Source organism: Salmo salar, chromosome 02, assembly GCF_965601325.2.
Source record: "Salmo salar chromosome 02, fSalSal1, whole genome shotgun sequence".
NCBI lineage: Eukaryota > Metazoa > Chordata > Actinopteri > Salmoniformes > Salmonidae > Salmo > Salmo salar.
In genome coordinates, this window is record NC_138292.1 from 19552355 (window position 1) to 19571159 (window position 18805).

The 18805-nt window shown below is 41.9% G+C and overlaps 1 protein-coding gene across 3 annotated transcripts; it reads right to left on the reverse strand.

Annotated features, from left to right (window-relative positions):
- Positions 1-1407: 1407 nt before the first annotated feature.
- On the reverse strand, positions 1408-18257 carry asal (Mannose-specific lectin). Of its 3 annotated transcripts, none has more exons than XM_082958490.1 (4): positions 17978-18257; positions 11679-11771; positions 11252-11345; positions 1408-2460 (listed from the first exon to the last, which is right to left on the reverse strand). In XM_082958490.1, exons 3-4 carry the CDS (start codon positions 11339-11341, stop codon positions 2215-2217), a joined length of 336 nt encoding a protein of 111 aa, XP_082814616.1. In that variant the 5' UTR covers positions 11342-11345; positions 11679-11771; positions 17978-18257; the 3' UTR covers positions 1408-2214. The 3 variants fall into 3 exon arrangements, with proteins under 3 accessions (XP_082814616.1, XP_014057348.1, NP_001134458.1); XM_014201873.3 differs by lacking the exon at positions 17978-18257 and adding an exon at positions 14231-14487; NM_001140986.2 differs by lacking the exon at positions 17978-18257 and having other exon boundaries at positions 1908-2460; positions 11679-11740.
- Between the last annotated feature and the right edge of the window lie 548 nt (positions 18258-18805).

The window sequence follows — 18805 nt, forward strand, 5'->3', positions numbered from 1 at the left end:
TTTGGGCTTGGTGAAGACTCTTGGCATGCCGTTGTGATGAACATGTAGCTTGTCTGGAAAACGAAAGCTCTATTTCACCTCTGCCTCTCTCATGGTCTGCATCACATCTTGGAATGTGCACTGTTGCTCCATCACCTCCATGGTGTAGTCTGAGAAGATGAGAACCTTTTGGCCTTTGTATTCCATAGCTTGCTGTCATCCAAGTCATAGAATGAGTTTATTTTCCTGAAAGTGATGTACCCTTGCGATTATGATGTGCGGCTTGGCACCTAGTGAGGGCTTCACCTGTAGAGAGCGGTATGCATAGTCAATTATGAGGGGCTTTGGGAAGTTATCGTCGCCCAGCAGCTTGGGAATGAGCTTAGACACAAACTCTGTGCGTTTCCCTTGTTCTTCGTCCTCCAAAATCCCCACGAGTTTGATGTTCAGCCTGCGACTCCTGCCCTCTAAATTGAGAACCTTTGCTCGTTCTTCACTCAGGTGTCTATGCAGCCCTTCAGTTCGGCCTGTGCTGTCTTGAGACTCAAACATTGTCTCAAGCCTGTTCAACGATCATTGATAGTTATTACAGCCTCTTTCATTTGTTGACACATGGCCGTGGCAGAATCTTGTTGCTGGGTAGCTGGAGAGTTGTAGTCATCAGTTCTCAAAATGGTGCTAGCTGCTGCTTGTTGGGCCTGGGCCTTTGTCAACTTTGCATTAGATGTTCTGTTGGTTTTCGTCGCCATATTTCACTTTTTCACTATTAGTTAGTGCCTGTGGTATATACTAAACAATGTGTATATATTTTTGGGGGCAAACATGGAAATAAAAATGTAAAAATGTAAGATTTCCAAATTCTTGGAGAGGAGATCTGAAGATTCTACTCCATATTCATATGCACCAGCACCCTCAGTGAGAAGGAGGTGAGAGCTGTTACCTCTACTACCTGGACCGCCACTGGCTACAACACCCACACAGTAAGAGATAATCACTTTCACTACTGGCACTGTTTGTGATGGTTTAGATTATGACATGTTGAACTGATTTCTGAGAGATTTCTCTCCCCATCTCTCTCTCTCTCTCTCTCTCTCTCTCTCCCCATCAGGCTGGACAGAGGAAGAAAGAACTGACCTTCCTCAGCAACAGAAACTCTTCTGTACTGGAGAGACTGTGTGCCTTCCTGTAACATCACACATGGACACACACACTCACACACCCATAATCATGAACAATCAATAGATACACTGATACAGACACCCACTAACTGACAAACACAGACACAACCTCACACATAGCTGTAACGTTATAATCCATGTATATGTGTGTATCCTGCCATAATTCATTCTGTTGTGATGCATGATACAGTATTTCTGAGGTCTCATGTATTATTTTATGTGAGCCAAAAAAGCTATAATCTCCATGATGAAAAGTTAGTAGTGATGTTTATTGTCTACAGAAAACATTGAGAATCAGCACAGTCACAATGCACAGAATTACAACACAAACCACTACTTTAAAAGCCAATATATTCTTTATTTTATTCTTTATTAAAATTGTCAACGACTCCAGCCACCATAGTCATAGACTGTTCTCTCTGGTATCGCATGGCAAGTCTAGGTCCAAGAGGCTTCTAAACAGCTTCTACCTCCAAGCCATAAGACTCCCGAACACCTAATCAAATGGCTACTCAGACTATTTGCATTGCTCCCCCCCCCCCCTTTTTACGCTGCTGCTACTCTGTTGTTATCATCTACGCATAGTCACTTTACTAACTACCTACATGTACATATTACCTCAACTAACCGGTGCCCCTGCTCTTTTGTTCTGTATCGGTACCCCCTGTATATAGTGTCGCTATTGTTATTTTACTGCTGCTCTTTAATTACTTGTTACTTTTATTTTTTATTCTTATCCTTATTTTTTTTAACTGCATTGTTGGTTAGGGGCTCGTAACTACACCTGTTGTATTTGGCGCATGTGACTAATAACATTTGATTTGATTTGAAAAAGCCTCAAGGCTTTTGAATCCACATTTTAGTGGTAGACGTAGACAGGTATGGTAAAGTGAAGATGTTACTCTGCCTCATTACTAGTGTCCTCACGAGAGCACCAGACCACATTTCTGGGACTGTAGAGCATCAGGGCATCTTCGTCAGTGAGGGTGAGGTGACCTCTTTGTGCATTGTTGGGCCGGTCGGTGTTACAGTAGACAGGTATGAGGATCCAATGATGTTATGATTTCCAGATCACCTCTCGATCTCCGTAGAGCTCCAGGGTACCTTTGTCAGTGAGGGTGAGGTGACCTCTTTGTCTATTGTTGCAACGGGCAGTGTGACTTGCCCAAATGGGATGGTCCTGTGTGGTGTAGATGACCAGGTTACCATCCTGTTGGAGGATGAGCCTCTGAGCATCTTTGTTCACAGTGTTTGATGCCCAGACAACCCGACCCCAACCGTAGAGCACAAAGTTGCCATCGGTCTGCAAAGAGAAAATGAATTACCATATAAACATGTTAGAGAAAGATGACCTCTGTTCAGGATGCCTCTGTTCTGTACTGCTGTGTATTCCTTTCATCCACTTTTAAATGATTACTTAAAAAATAAATAATTAAGTTATAGGGCGAAAAATATTTCCCAAATTATTTTTCAATATTCGCGGCAAGTGTTTGTCAGCTAAATCAAAATATTAGCGGTGTGCATTTATCCCATTCAAGACGATTTGATACGTATCTAGATACTTGGTCTGCGATATGATACAGGAATGATACGTTTTCATATGAAACAATTCGGTGCGATTCGGTTTGATTAGAGAATGAATCAATGCGATTTGGTTTGATGCGATGTAAATCGATGCACTAAGATTTGTTTAATTTTCCATTCTAAATTAAAATCTGCAATTCGTAACATATCAATCGAAATGTATAATGAACATCCACAAATTAATACACACATTAGGAAACGTAACATGTCATTGAGGGAAGGTGGGGCAGAGCCTGCTTTACATGTTATTTTGGCATTAATACGTGTCACATATCAGTTTGCAAACAATGTAAAAAAAAAAAAAAAATGTTGTTAATAAATCCGCATACGAACATGGTTTTTTTTTTGCTTTTTTGAGTAAGACAGCTCCAAAATGCAGGTGTTTCAGCTTAGCTCAGTGCTTTCTGTGGTGGTGGTGGGGCAGCCATCGGAAAATACAGAGCTTAGGGGTTGGTAATGTTCTCTAGTTGCGCCGTGATTGGCTCAGTGTTCTGTCACTCATGGGGACACCACATCACCACAAAATATACAGGGAGACCTCAAATTCAAGCCCCATGGGTGCTGCTATAGAGTTACATTAGAAGTGCCCATCCAAGAAGGCTCAAGGTCATTGGCCACAGATAAATTATGTTAAATCACATTATATCTACCATAGATTTGATTGGACTGATCATGTCAACATCATACTTTCAACATTTTAGCTAGCAAGCTAGACAAGCAGTCATCGTCATGAATAACGCTGACAGTCTGCTGGCAAATCCTTTTCAATCCTTGTCATATGGAGAGAAATTATAGATAAAATGTATTGCTGCTCATCAGCCATTGGACATAAACATTACACAACAAGTTGGAAATTGCAAATTCAACAATGAGTTGTTTGGAAGGAATCAGTGGCTAACTGCAAGCGTTGCAAAGCAATCACTAGCCTGCTATTCAGTGGAGACGGTGTGTGGTCCAAGTCTGGGTTTAAGGGTCTCTATTCCAAGCTTAAAAGGATAAACATTCAACACCACGGGCCAGAAAAGTTTGAATACATTGGCCATGCTGTCAATCCAGCATGCCTTCTGCCGCATTCAAAACAACTGAAAACTTGGAACTTGGAAATCTCAGACTTTAATGAGTTCAAGACAACTGGGAACTCTGAAAAAAACAAGCTCAGACTTGGAAAATACATTTTTGAGTGGTCATTCAACTCGGAATTCAAAGTTGTGAATTCGGGCCTCTTTCTAGAGCTCCGACCTGAAGATCACTGACGTCATGATTTAACCTTGTTTCTTTTTCTAGTTCCCAATTGTCTTGAAAACACCATAAATCCAGAAAATGCCAGACTTTGATGACAAAGTTTGATGAAAAATTTGCCCACAAGCATCGCCGCGCCACCTTCCTGTTCAAGTGAGCACGGCACAACAAGGGGAGTCCAAAAATGTCTTGTTTGCTGCTGCATAAATTATATAATATGACAGGGAGATATGTATACTGTAGCTAAGAAAGTACTACTACGTGTATTTTGTGTAGTAAGCTGTTAGTAGCCCATGTGCCTCACCCTAATAATTTGGTCCCTCCCCCCTACTGTTCTGACTTGGTGGTGCACATGTAGCCTATAGCCTGTTTTAGAGTAATGTAATCATTGAATATTGTAAGAGCTTTCATTGTCTGCTTATATGCCCCCTTTCTCCTATGGTACTGACTTGTACAGGGAGAATACTGTAAGAACGGCCCATGTTCTGAATTCTGTCACTGTACATTTCAAAAGTGCTGAACAATTAGCAATATTGACTGCGTCCATTCTAGATCGCTCATTAATGTTGTGATCGAAATTACGGATTGCCTCTTCTCTGCTCGTTGTCCCCTTATGCCATAGTTTGTACATATCAATTATCAGTAGAAACCACATTTGTTTAAGCAAGTAGCCATATCAGCTATGTTTTTTTAAAAGGCAGTAAATGAGGATGAATTAACTGTTTCGCTGCCAGACAAGGCTCCAATGATAGCCAGGTGGTAATGATTTAGTCCATTGTGCTGAAAATAAATCTCTGCTGCTGGGACAGCTTTATGAAGGCCTTAACAGTTTGTGGGCACCGTTTGTCACCATTATAGTGCAATTCGTGTATTGCTTAGTGTTGTGTATTGGCTTTGCTGTCATGCATCTAAAACATTTTTTTTTTCTGTTCACCCACCAAGATTTACATGCTAAAATTGCCACTGCATATCCATACTAAATGCAGTGTCTCGGATTTACTTACAGGATAACAGGAAATGCTCAGAGACAACATTGAGTGGGGTGGTAGATGCCTAGTCTCCATTATTGCTCAGCTCAAGTGCCTATATAGACATACATCATTTACACACACGCATTATGTTATATCTACCGTAGATTTGATTGGACTGATCATGTCAACATCATACTTTAAAAATTTTAGCTAGCAAGCTAGACAAGCAGTCATCATCAGGAATCAGAACCCAGGCCCTGCGTGTCCCCAGGCACTCTCATTTGTTGACTTCTGTAATCGAAAAAGCCCTGGTTTCATGTATGTTAACATCAGAAGCCTCCTCCCTAAGTTTGTTTTACTCACTGCTTTAGCACACTCTGCCAACCCTGATGTCCTTGCCGTGTCTGAATCCTGGCTTCGGAAGGCCACCAAAAATTCGGAGATTTCCATACCCAACTACAACATTTTCCATCAAGATAGAACTGCCAAAGGGGGAGGAGTTGCGATCTACTGCAGAGATAGCTTGCAAAGTTCTGTCATACTTTCCAGGTCTATGCCCAAACAGTTCGAGCTTCTAATTTTTTTATTTAATCTCTCCAGAAATAAGTCTCTCACTGTTGCCGCCTGTTATAGACCCCCCCTCAGCTCCCAGCTGTGCCCTGGACACCATATGTGAATTGATTGCCCCTAATCTATCTTCAGAGTTCGTTCTGTTAGGTGACCTAAACTGGGATATGCTTAACACCCCAGCAGTCCTACAATCTAAACTAGATGCCCTCAATCTCACACAAATTATCAAGGAAACCACCAGGTACAACCCTAAATCCGTAAACATGGGCACCCTCATAGATATTATCCTGACCAACTTGCCCTCCAAATACACCTCTGCTGTTTTCAATCAGGATCTCAGCGATCACTACCTCATTGCCTGCAACCACTATGGGTCCGCGGTCAAACGACCACCCCTCATCACTGTCAAACGCTCCCTAAAACACTTCTGCGAGCAGGCCTTTATAATCGACCTGGCCCAGGAATCCTGGAAGGATATTGACTTCATCCCGTCAGTCGAGGATGCCTGGTCGTTCTTTAAAAGTAATTTCCTCACCATCTTAAATAAGCATGCCCCTTTCAAAAACGTAGAACTAAGAACAGATATAGCCCTTGGTTCACTCCAGACGTGACTGCCCTCCACCAGCACAAAAACACCCTGTGGCGGACTGCACTTGCATCGAATAGTCCCCGCGATATGCAACTGTTCAGGGAAGTCAGGAACCAATACACTCAGTCAGTCAGGAAAGCAAAGGCTAGCTTTTTCAAACAGAAATTTGCATCCTGTAGCTCTAACTCCAAAAAGTTTTGGGACACTGTAAAGTCCATGGAAAACACGAGCACCTCCTTCCAGCTGCCCACTGCACTGAGGCTAGGAAACACGGTCACCACCGATAAATCCATGATAATCAAAAATTTAAATAAGCATTTCTCTACAGCTGGCATGCTTTCCTCCTGGCTATCCCAACCCCGGCCAACAGCTCTGCACCCCTCGCAGCTACTTGCCCGAGCCTCCCCAGCTTCTCCTTCACCCAAATCCAGATAGAAGATGTTCTGAATGAGCTGCAAAACCTGGACAAGTACAAATAAGCTGGGCTAGACAATCTGGATCCTCTCTTTCTAAAATTATCCGTCGCCATTGTTGCAACCCCTATTACCAGTGTGTTTTATATCCATCCTGCCCTGCCTTTCTAAAGTCTTCGAAAGCCAAGTTAATAAACAGATCACTGACCATTTCGAATCCCACCGTACCTTCTCCGCTGTGCAATCCGGTTTCCGAGCTGGTCATGGGTGCACCTCAGCCACGCTCAAGGTACTAAACGATATCATAACCGCCATCGATAAAAGACAGTACTGTACAGCCGTCTTCATCGACCTGGCCAAGGTTTTCGACTCTGTCAATCACCGTATTCTTATCGGCAGACTCAATAGCCTTGGTTTCTCAAATGACTGCCTGGCCTGGTTCACCAACTACTTCGCAGACAGAGTTCAGTGTGTCAAATCGAAGGGCCTGTTGTCCGGACCTCTGGCAGTCTCTATGGGGGTACCACAGGGTTCATTTCTCGGGCCGACTCTTTTCTCTGTTTAAATCAACGATGTCGCTCTTGCTGCGGGTGATCCCCTCATCCACCTCTACGCAGACGACACCATTCTGTATACTTCTGGCCCTTCTTTGGACACTGTTAACTAACCTCCAAACGAGGTTCAATGCCAACCAACACTCCTTCCGTGGCCTCCAACTGCTCTTAAACGCTAGTAAAACCAAATGCATGCTTCTTCAAACGTTCGCTGCCCGCACCCGCCCGCCCGACTAGCATCACTACTCTGGACGGTTCTGACCTAGAATATGTGGACAACTACAAATACCTAGGTGTCTGGCTAGACTGTAAACTCTCCTTCCAGACTCATATCAAACATCTCCAATCCAAAATGAAATCTAGAATCGGCTTTCTATTTCGCAACAAAGCCTCCTTCACTCACGCTGCCAAACTTACCCTAGTAAAACTGACTATCCTACCGATCCTCAACTTCGGCGATGTCATCTACAACATAGCTTCCAATACTCTACTCAGCAAACTGGAAGCAGTCTATCCCAGTGCCATCCGTTTTGTTACCAAAGCCCCTTATACCACCCACCACTGCGACCTGTATGCTCTAGTCGGCTGGCCCTAGCTACATATTTGTCGCCAGACCCACTGGCTCCAGGTCATCTATAAGTCTATGCTAGGTAAAGCTCCACCATATCTCAGCTCACTGGTCACGATAACAACACCCACCCGCAGCACGGCCTCCAGCAGGTATATCTCACTGGTCATCCCCAAAGACAACACCTCCTTTGGCCGCCTTTTCTTCCAGTTCTCTGCTGCCAGTAACAGGAATGGATTGCAAAAATCACTGAAGTTGGAGACTTATTTCCCTCACTAACTTTAAACATCAGCTATCTGAGCAGCTCACCGATCGCTGCAGCTGTACATAGTCCATCTGTAAATAATCCACCCAATCTACCTACCTCATCCCCATATTTTTTTATTTACTTTTCTGCTCTTTTGCACACCAGTATCACTACTTGCACATCATCCTCTGGTCATTTATCACTCCAGTGTTAATCTGTTAAATTGTAATTACTTCGCTACCATGGCATATTTATTGCCTTACCTCCTCACGCCATTTGCACACACTATATATAGACTTTCTTTTTTTCTATTGTGTTATTGACTGTATGCTTGTTTATTCCATGTGTAACTCTGTGTTGTTGTTTGTGTCGCACTGCTTTGCTTTATCTTGGCCAGGTCGCAGTTGTAAATGAGAACTTGTTCTCAACTAGCCTAACTGGTTAAATAAAGGTAAAAAAAAAATCTAGCTCATGATCTCCATCAGCAGCAGATATTCATTTAGAATGGGAAATGAATGTGTTTATGCAACAAATGTTAGTGCATAGAATCATATCGCATCGAACTGAATCTCATCAATTCGTTCTCTAATCAAACCGTATCGTTTCAAACTAAAACATGTTTCATATAAGAGCCCATGTATCTAGATAGGCCTACGTATCTAATCGTTTTAAACGGGAAAGATGCACATCCCTAATATACACTGATTGTTTAAAGAAAAACTACCAAAACTATTTCTGATCGTGAACCTGTACAATAAAAATAAAATATATTGCAAGTCCATTCATGAGGTAATTCGATGAGAAAGCTGCCCATTCCTGGTGCTTTTTCTCCACGCGAATGTTTTAAAAGCATCTAATATTTATTTTTTGGTGGTCTCTGTTTTTAGGATTTTATTTTTCATCTGCTGATAATTGCTTCAGGGTTGTTGAGGCTAAGAAGGCTATAGGATTCATCCAACTGTTTATTCTGATTTATCTCAATTTCCATAAAGCTTTTAAAATTGTCATTAATTGCATTGTTGTTTCGAATTAACATTCATTTGTATCTTTTACAATTATAACTGGTTTAGCATGTATTCGTTTTGTGAGATATTTACCAGGCTTATTTGCCAGTAAGTAGTTTGCTTTATTTGAGTTTAAGAGTTGGCTCTCTTTAAAAGTAAAAGATCGTATTCCTGCTTAAATTCAGAAATGTTATTTTCTTCTTTATCTTGTAAAGATTTTTTATGTGCTTTTTCTAAGGTTGTGATTTATTTATTTTTCTTTCATTTTAATTTCTAAATCAGATGTAACTTTTTGCAGAGTATGAGATTATTATTTCCCTAATGTTTTTTAAAATGTTTATTTAAATAGGCAAGTCAGTTAAGAACAAATTCTTATTTACAATGACGGTGTAGGAACAGTTGGTTAACTGCCTTGTTCAGGGGCAGAACGACAGATTTTTACCTTGTCAGCTCGGGGATTCGATCTAGCAAGCTTTCGGTTACTGGCCAAACGCTTTAACCACTGGGCTACTTGCCGCCCCAATGTACACCTTAAAGGCATAACAAATGATATCAGCTGTTGGCTTTTCTCTGTCCTCTATGTCTACATTTGTAATGGTAAAGGTTTTAGTTTAGGTATTTAATACATTTCGGATCCAGAAGATGCCCGCTGATAATTCTCCAACTACTGTTCCGAAGTGTATTTTTCTGTTAATCAGAATGATCAATATCACTATATCACAAATTGTTTTTATCCAGTAAATTGTTGAATGCATTTTTGGAGAGAAAGAAATGTAGTCAATTCTTGAATAGCTTTTCTTACTCAGAGAAAAAACAGACGCCTCGAGATCTTCAGTTTCGAGATCTTTAGTTTCTTGGTAATTTCTCATATGAAATAGCCTGTCATTTCTCAGAACAATAATAGACTGACGAGTTTCAGAAGAAAGTTATTTGTTTCTGGACATTTTGAGCCTGTAATTGAACCCACAAATGCTGATGCTCCAGATACACAACCAGTCTCTAGAAGGACAGTTTTATTGCTTCTTTAATCAGAACAGCGTTTTCTAATGATCAATTAGCCTTTTCAAATGATAGACTTTGCAAATGATAGCTAACACAACGTGGCTTTGGAACACAGGAGTGATGCTTGCTGATAATGGGGCTATGTACGCCTATGTAGATATTCCATAAAAAAAATCAGTCGTTTCCAGCTACACTAGTCATTTACAACATTAACAATGTCTACACTCTATTTCTGATCAATTTGATGTTATTTTAATGGACAAGAAATGTGCTTATCTTTCAAAAACAATAACATTTCTAAGTGGCCCCAAACTTTTGAACAGTAGTGTGTGTGTGTATATATATATAGAGAATAAAGATCATATTTCAAGATTAAGGTTCAGCTGAGGATAGCTGAAGGCACCAGTGTTATAGCCTCTCACTTTGCCAGAAATTCATTCAAACGGTCTAATTTTAATTTAGTTTTGTCAATGTTAGACTGTTGTAATGTTTTTAACTTTGAATGGTTGTTCAATAAACTTTATTACTGTTAACTGTGTAATTGACTTTTTACAGTCTAATATGTCTGTTGTAGGCTATGCAATACAATAATGTCAAGTTTATTAGTGCTGTTTCATGGCGGTACAAAATGCATCCATCCACTGACAGTCAAAGTAATAAAAAAAGAAGAAGAATCTGATCATATGTAAAGCATTAAAGCATTCAGGCTGTATCTCAACTGTCTGTGTTTGGGAGTACCATAGGGCAGCGCACAAATGGCCCAGCGGTGGCCCAGGGTTTGGCCGGTGTAGGCCGTCATTGTAAATAAGAATTTGTTCTTAACTGACTTGTCTAGGTAAAAAAGGTTAAATAAAAAATGACTTTAAAAATAGCAACTTTTTCCACATTGGAAATCTGTAAGTCTCTTTGCTATAAACAACATGGGACAGTGCAGGAACTGACCAATGGCAGGTACCAATGACAGGCACCAATGGATATTTCCTAATATCGATGGTCTGATCAATGGCAGACACCAACCGACGTTTCCTGATATCAAGGAACGCCCCGAATTATGTTGGATTTATTGAATTTATGCATCAAACTGTATGCGTAGACAGCTTGACGTTAATGGTAGCAGAAGGTGAATGTTGAACTTTTGTTGCACACATATCCATTAAACATTTTTGAAATATATAATTAAAGTTTGACTACAGAATTTATTACACAGCTTTGATTTAATGACGCTGTCTGTCTGATCAAAGCGTGAATCGTTACATCCCTACAAAATATACTTTTCTAAGGTCAAAATCAGTTGCAGACCAGATATCTAATGTTAATATAATTGAAATGTATGTGTTTCACTAACTATTGTACCTGAAAGATAGCTTTAAATTGTCCATTGTTGGAGAGGAGGTAGTCCCCTTTCAGCAGAATCCTCTCGGTGCTCATGTAGTTCATACTCATGATTCTGAAAGAGAGGATTTATATTGTTTATTTGCTGCAGTTTATTATAGTGGCAAAGTCTGCTTCTATAGTAAACACAAACCCAAACAGGAAGGAGCAAAACACATTTAGACAAAAAAAGAGAGAGAGAGAGAAAAAATGTACCTAAACTAGTCCTTTTATAATGACAATGGATCATTTCTGTTCTAAATGCCAAATGTAAACAACTAAATAATATACACAAGTAATGGAAATGCAACTCATTAAAACCTAATTTAACTGTGGCCATTCCCTGTGCATAAATGAAAAAACACACATGTTCAAGTAAGAGTTACCTCAAGTTCTTAAAGGAACTTACAAGTATTTAGGAGCAGTAGATTGAAGAGGTGAATTGCAGGTTCAGTGGCAGGTTGCAGTTGTGCGGTGATGAAGCAGCTCTGGCCTTATATCCCTGCTCAGGTGAAGGGGGTGGAGTAATAAGGATGAGGAAATGGGTGGCATCCACTGTACATTATATTTGACCAAGTGAAACTGAAATGAACATGATAGTTACAATGACCAGTGGTGGAAAAAGTACCCAAATGTCCTACTTGAGTAAAAGGAAAGATACCTTAATAAAAAATGGCTAAAGTAAAAGTCACCCAGTAAAATCTTATTTGAGTAATATATATATATATATATATATATATATATATATATATATATATATATATATATATATATATATATATAAATACACTGCTCAAAAAATAAAGGGAACACTAAAATAACACATCCTAGATCTGAATTAATAAAATAATCTTATTAAATACTTTTTTCTTTACATAGTTGAATGTGCTGACAACAAAATCACACAAAAATAATCAATGGAAATCCAATTTATCAACCCATGGAGGTATGGATTTGGAGTCACACTCAAAATTCAAGTGGAAAACCACACTACAGGCTGATCCAACTTTGATGTAATTTCCTTAAAACAAGTCAAAATGAGGCTCAGTAGTGTGTGTGGCCTCCACGTGCCTGTATGACCTCCCTACAACGCCTGGGCATGCTGCTGATGAGGTGGCGGATGGTCTCCTGAGGGATCTCCTCCCAGACCTGGACTAAAGCATCCGCCAACTCCTGGACAGTCTGTGGTGCAACGTGGCGTTGGTGGATGGAGCGAGACATGATGTCCCAGATGTGCTCAATTGGATTCAGGTCTGGGAAACGGGCGGGCCAGTCCATAGCATCAATGCCTTCCTCTTGCAGGAACTGCTGACACACTCCAGCCACATGAGGTCTAGCATTGTCTTGCATTAGGAGGAACCCAGGGCCATCCGCACCAGCATATGGTCTCACAAGGGGTCTGAGGATCTCATCTCGGTACCTAATGGCAGTTAGGCTACCTCTGGCGAGCACATGGAGGGCTGTGCGGCCCCCCAAAGAAATGCCACCCCACACCATGACTGACCCACCGCCAAAACGGTCATGCTGGAGGATGTTGCAGGCAGCAGAACGTTCTCCACGGCATCTCCAGACTCTGTCATGTCTGTCCCATGTGGTCAGTGTGAACCTGCTTTCATCTGTGAAGAGCACAGAGCGCCAGTGGCGAATTTGCCCATCTTGGTGTTCTCCGGCAAATGCCAAACGTCCTGCACGGTGTTGGGCTGTAAGCACAACCCCCACCTGTGGACGTCGGGCCCTCATACCACCCTCATGGAGTCTGTTTCTGACCGTTTGAGCAGACACATGAACATTTGTGGCCTGCTGGAGGTCATTTTGCAGGGCTCCTGGCATTGCTCCTCCTGCTCTTCCTTGTACAAAGGCGGAGGTAGCGGTCCTGCTGCTGGGTTGTTGCCCTCCTACGGCCTCCTCCACATCTCCTGATGTACTGGCCTGTCTCCTGGTAGCGCCTCCATGCTCTGGACACTACGCTGACAGACACAGCAAACCTTCTTGCCACAGCTCGCATTGATGTGCCATCCTGGATGAGCTGCACTACCTGAGCCACTTGTGTGGGTTGTAGACTCCGTCTCATGCTACCACTAGAGTGAAAGCACCGCCAGCATTCAAAAGTGACCAAAACATCAGACAGGAAGCATAGGAACTAAGAAGTGGTCTGTGGTCACCACCTGCAGAACCACTCCTTTATTGGGGGTGTCTTGCTAATTGCCTATAATTTCCACCTGTTGTCTATTCCATTTGCACAACAGCATGTGAAATTTATTGTCAATCAGTGTTGCTTCCTAAGTGGACGTTTGATTTCACAGAAGTGTGATTGACTTGGAGTTACATTGTGTTGTTTAAGTGTTCCCTTTATTTTTTTGAGCAGTGTATGTAAATATATATATATATATATATATATATATTTGTTTTTAAATATACTTAAGTATCAAAAGTAAATGTAATTGCTAAAATATACTTAAGTATGAAAAGTAAAAGTTGAATAATTGAATAATTTCAAATTCCTTATATTAAGCAAACCAGACTGCACCATTTTCTAGTTTTTTTATATTTACCGATAGCCAGGGGCACGCTTAAACACTAAGACATAATTTACAAACAAAGCTAGGGTTTAGTGAGTCCGCTAGATCAGGGGCAGTAGAAATGACCAGGGATGATTGTTACGGAGTCTAGTTGATAGGTAATCGACTAGACGGACTGTTCCCCGGACTACGCGTGTAGGGATTTGTACAATGCTTGAAGGCTATTGAACTTGACATTGGTGTCTGTCTTTATTCCTTTATCCAACATATCATACTGAAACATGGTATCAGAAGTGGCTCGAATACAACACGTTTGTTATTTTTGTAGCTAAGTACAGTATAGGCGCAGTTACGTTCCATTTGCGAACACACGCCGTTTCCTACTGCTAGTCACAACACTGATCAACTCGTTGTTAGCTGGCAAGCTAGCATCACTACCTACGTCGATGGCTGAAGGCAAAGAGATCTCCTATTCCATCGCTATGGCAGCGAACATTCCGCCACCAACTCCCATGGTTCTCACAGGGGACTGGAATACTAATTGGAACAACTTCAGGGATGAATTCGAGGACTATGCGCTGGCAACCGGTCTACATGAGAAACCCAACGACGTCCAAGCGGCAACTCTGAGGAGGTTAATGGGCAGCAAATGCAGGCATATCTACAAGCACAATCTCACCCTCACAGCACGACAACAGTGTGATGCAATGGCTATATTGGATGCATTGGAGAATTACTTAAAACCTGCCAGGAACGTCATTTACGATTGGTTTGTTTTCAGAAGCTGCAAACAGGAAGAGGGTGAGTCAGTACACAACTTTGTAACACGTTTGAGAGAAAGATCCACTACTTGTGAATACGGGGGATTGAAAGATGAATTGTTTCGTGACAAAATAGTACTGGCAATTGCAAATGAGGATACGCGCCGGCGTCTACTGAGAGAGAGAGGCTTAACATTAGTAACTGCCATTGAAATGTGCCGCACTGCTGAAGTCACTGACATGAGAATGAGAGCAATGGAAATCAAAACCCCACGCACCGACGTTGACACTGTTCACGCTGTTGCCAGGCAGACATTCAGACAAAACCAATCGAGGCAGAGTAATTCACCACGAACGGTGAACACAGAGAGCCCCATAGCATGTAAATACTGTGGAAATACACATGCACGAGGCAAAGAGCACTGCCCTGCCTACAGAAAACCATGCAGAGCTTGTGGAACTAATAATCACTTTGTAAAAGTGTGTCTCAAAAGCAAAAGACGGGTGAGTGAGGGCAAGATTCACTGTGTTGATGATGTCACTCAGTGTTCAGAACAGTGAAAGTGACATTTACATGCATGAATCCATTGGAGCTGTACACTGAAGAGGGAAGAAATGGTTTGTGACACTACGACTACACAACAAGCAACGTAATGAGCTACAAATACAAAATCAATCTGGCACCTGATACACATCTCTTGCCCAGTGATACTAGACTAAAGCTGTACACAGGAGAGCTAATGAGCTCTATGGGCATCTTTGTGACCGAATGTGTTATTCGGGGACGCAAACACAAGCTGGAGTTTGAGATTGTGAAAACCAGTCAACATTCTCTCCTCTCAGGCTCTACATGCGAACGCCTGGGACTGATACAATTCACCGTACCAAATGACCTGCACATCGTGGAGCATGTCCAGCATGGACCCCTGTCCGAAGAACAACTACTCAGCAGATATGCCGATGTATTCAACAGGCCCGTTGAATCAGTGCCTGGGGAGGTACACTTTGAATTGGATGAGAGCGTCACTCCAGTCCAGTGTGCTCCTCGCAATGTGCCCATTGCAATGAAAGTGGCTGTGAAGGCCCAGCTGGACAAGTATGAGGCCGATGGCCACATGACATCTGTGACTAAACCAACTGACTGGATCAGCAATATGGTCATAGTGAAAAAAACAGAGAAGCTGAGGGTCTGCATCGACCCAAAGCATCTGAACCAAGCACTGAAACGATCCCACTACATCATGCCGACACTGGAGGATGTCCTCTACAAGCTTCCCAAGGCTAGGATTTTCACCTTGGTGGACGCCCGAGATGCATTCCTTCAATGCAAGCTGGACGAAGAAAGCAGCTTCATGAATACCTTCTGGACCCCTGGGGCCAGAAACACTGGCTCAAGCTCCCGTTTGGTGCCTCAGTGGCGCCTGAGGTATACCAACGCAAGCAGCACGAGTTACTGGCTGGGCTCAAGGGCATTGAACCCATCGCCGATGATGTCCTGATCGTAGGCTGTGGTTGTGGTGACACAGATGAAAAAGCAGAACGCGACTATGATGTGAAGCTCCTGGCACTGATGGACCGCTGCCGATCAGTTAAGCTTTGCCTTGGCCTGAAGAAGCTGCAGTTCAAGGTGAAAGACGTCCACTTCCATGGCCACATTCTCTCGGCCAAAGGCCTGAAGCCAGACCCAAACAAAGTCAGAGTGATCCTCGACATGCCATACCCCTCTGATGCAAAAGGAGTACAGCGTCTCATCGGCTTTGCAGACTATCTTGCAAAGTTCATGCCACACCTATCAACAGTCTGTGAGCCTCTGCGCCGGTTGCTGGACAACGACACACCATGGCATGGGCTACCAAAACACGAGGCCGCAGTGCAGTACAGAAGCTTTCAAGTATTTTTAATGAAGTACTTTACACTACTGACAATGACTCAACATATTCCAGAAGCACAATCAACACCACGAGTCAGGTGTTGAAAACAAGTGCGCTATACACTATGGTGCAATGCATCAGATTATTGTTTATTAAATGTGTTAATGTGTTTGTACCTGTCCCTATTCAAATAAACCATAAAATACCACATTCACTACTATAAAGCAGTTCATTTCTGCCACGGTTTGAGGAAAGAAAGATAGTTGGTGAAATCCCATGTCAAGAGAATCCTGTAGTAGCCTATCAGTTTTTCTGTGATGAAAATAAATATGTTATTGAATGTTTTCCTGCAATGTTTCCTCATTCTCAAAGTGTCACTTCCTCCTCAACTTGCCAAGGCATTACTTCAGGTGTAATGGGTCCTATGTGTGGCTGGTGTAGAGAGTCAGGTGCAGGACAGCAGATATGAGTAATCAACGTACTTTTACTCAACCAGGGGCGAAAATCTGATATCAACTTTGGAGGGGACAATTACATTACATTTTCTCAAGAGCAATTCCTGAGGGGGACACCAAAAGTAGTGCTGTAACACATAGCCTACGTTTAATATGGTAAATGTATATTGAGGAACCAAAGAAATAAAGTGTTTGCTGTACTCCTAACTACCGGTACCCAAAACTACACAACTAATCACAATAGTAATACCATTGCCTTTAACAAATCTTAGTTCAGTCACCAGTTTAAGTTGAGAGTGGGGGTATCCATGGCATTTTCCAATTATGTTCCTATTTTACAAGTCAAACAAATTGAGAACCTTTCATAATGTTGCCAAACAAAGACTCAACAAACTTAACTGAGACTCCCTGTCTCTGCCAGTCTGTCCCTGCATATCTGTCCCCAACTCTGCTGTCTGTGTGCCATCTGTTGCCTGCTCTGCCTAATGACATCATTGTGAAACATTTCCATTAGAATTTCATTTCTTTCTTATGAACATTTTATCAACTAGTCTTTGAGATATTAGGCTACTAGGGTTCTTACTTTGCGTTTTGGTGTACTGAAAAATACTCTGATGTCCGTCTTTTTTCTGCCATTTTTCTACCTGGTTGGCTACACACACACAGTGTGTAGGTTATTTACAGTAGGAGATGGGCTTCTATCGTCTTATCTTCTATCATTCTATATGGGCTTCGATCTAAAAGGTAGCTAGCAAATGTGAAACGGATTGCAGTGACAAGAGTTGACAGCTGTATGAGTTCACCACTTACACAACATATGCTGCAACCTTTTGTAATTTTAATCGTTTGTTTCATATTGGCTGGCTTCTAACAATAGCTGAATTTGCAAAGCTAGCGAGCACCAATTCAGTGGTGTTTGCTATAATCTTTGCTACCCGGGTTAAATAAAGGTCAAATAAAATATATAAATAAAAGTTCCCTTGCGACAATTTAGCTTTTGCAACGAGGCCATTAAATATATTTAAAACAATGGTAGAAGAGAGTGTAGTTCTGTTCAGTTTATCGCTAACCTTATCACAGGGACTTTGAAGCACTAACTTACATGAATGCTGATCTTGGAATAAATTGACGATAGCAAAAGATTCCATCTTTGACGACGCCACATAAATGGAATAGGTACTAGCTAGCTTAATAGTTAATATTTGCGCGCTAGCTCTGCATATTCAGCTAGTGTGTGTGCGTGATTGACTGGATTAACCTCACGTCAGTTACGTGCATTGAGTGCCTTTCAGACAGTAGATACGACCTCTACGTTACCTCACAAGCTAAGGAACTGGCAGTGGATCAAACCATTGTGAGGCAAAGGGTGGGGGGGTCGCAATCTTTTGAATCTTAAAAACGAGCTATTAAGTGTCTATAATCAGCACAATTGCTTTCATTGCGTATTATGAAATATTATTTAAATTACATAGTTATGTTTCAGTGATATATTGGGGGACACAAATCATATTTTTCCCAGGATGGGGGGGTCGTGTGTCCCCCGTCCCCCCTGGGATTTCCGCCCCTGTACTCAACATGTCAAATAACAAAGTAACAAATACACACAGACCATGACAGACCGAAAATACAATAAACAATCACTCACAAAAACCCATGGGGGAACAGAGGGTTAAATAATGAAACTGTAATTGTGGGATTGAAATCAGGTGTGTAAAACAAAGACAAAACAAATGGAAAAATGAAAAGTGGATCAGCGGTGGCTAGAAGGCCGGTGACGTCAACCGCCGAACGCCGCCCGAACAAGGAGAGGGACCGACTTCGGCGGAAGTCGTGACATCAGGACTCAGGAGTGAGGAAAGGACTTGGTAAGAAAGGGCCTTAAATCCTACCCTTTCTGGAACAGATGCTTAAAACTAGCGTGTGTTAATTG

Excerpts from the sequence above, each read along its gene's own strand:
- asal (XM_082958490.1), bottom strand. The coding sequence starts at position 11,341 with ATGAGTATGAACTACATGAGCACCGAGAGGATTCTGCTGAAAGGGGAC. Across the intron at positions 2,461-11,251 it reads AATTTAAAGCTATCTTTCAG|ACCGATGGCAACTTTGTGCT; the intron begins GTACAATAGTTA and ends TTCTCTTTGCAG.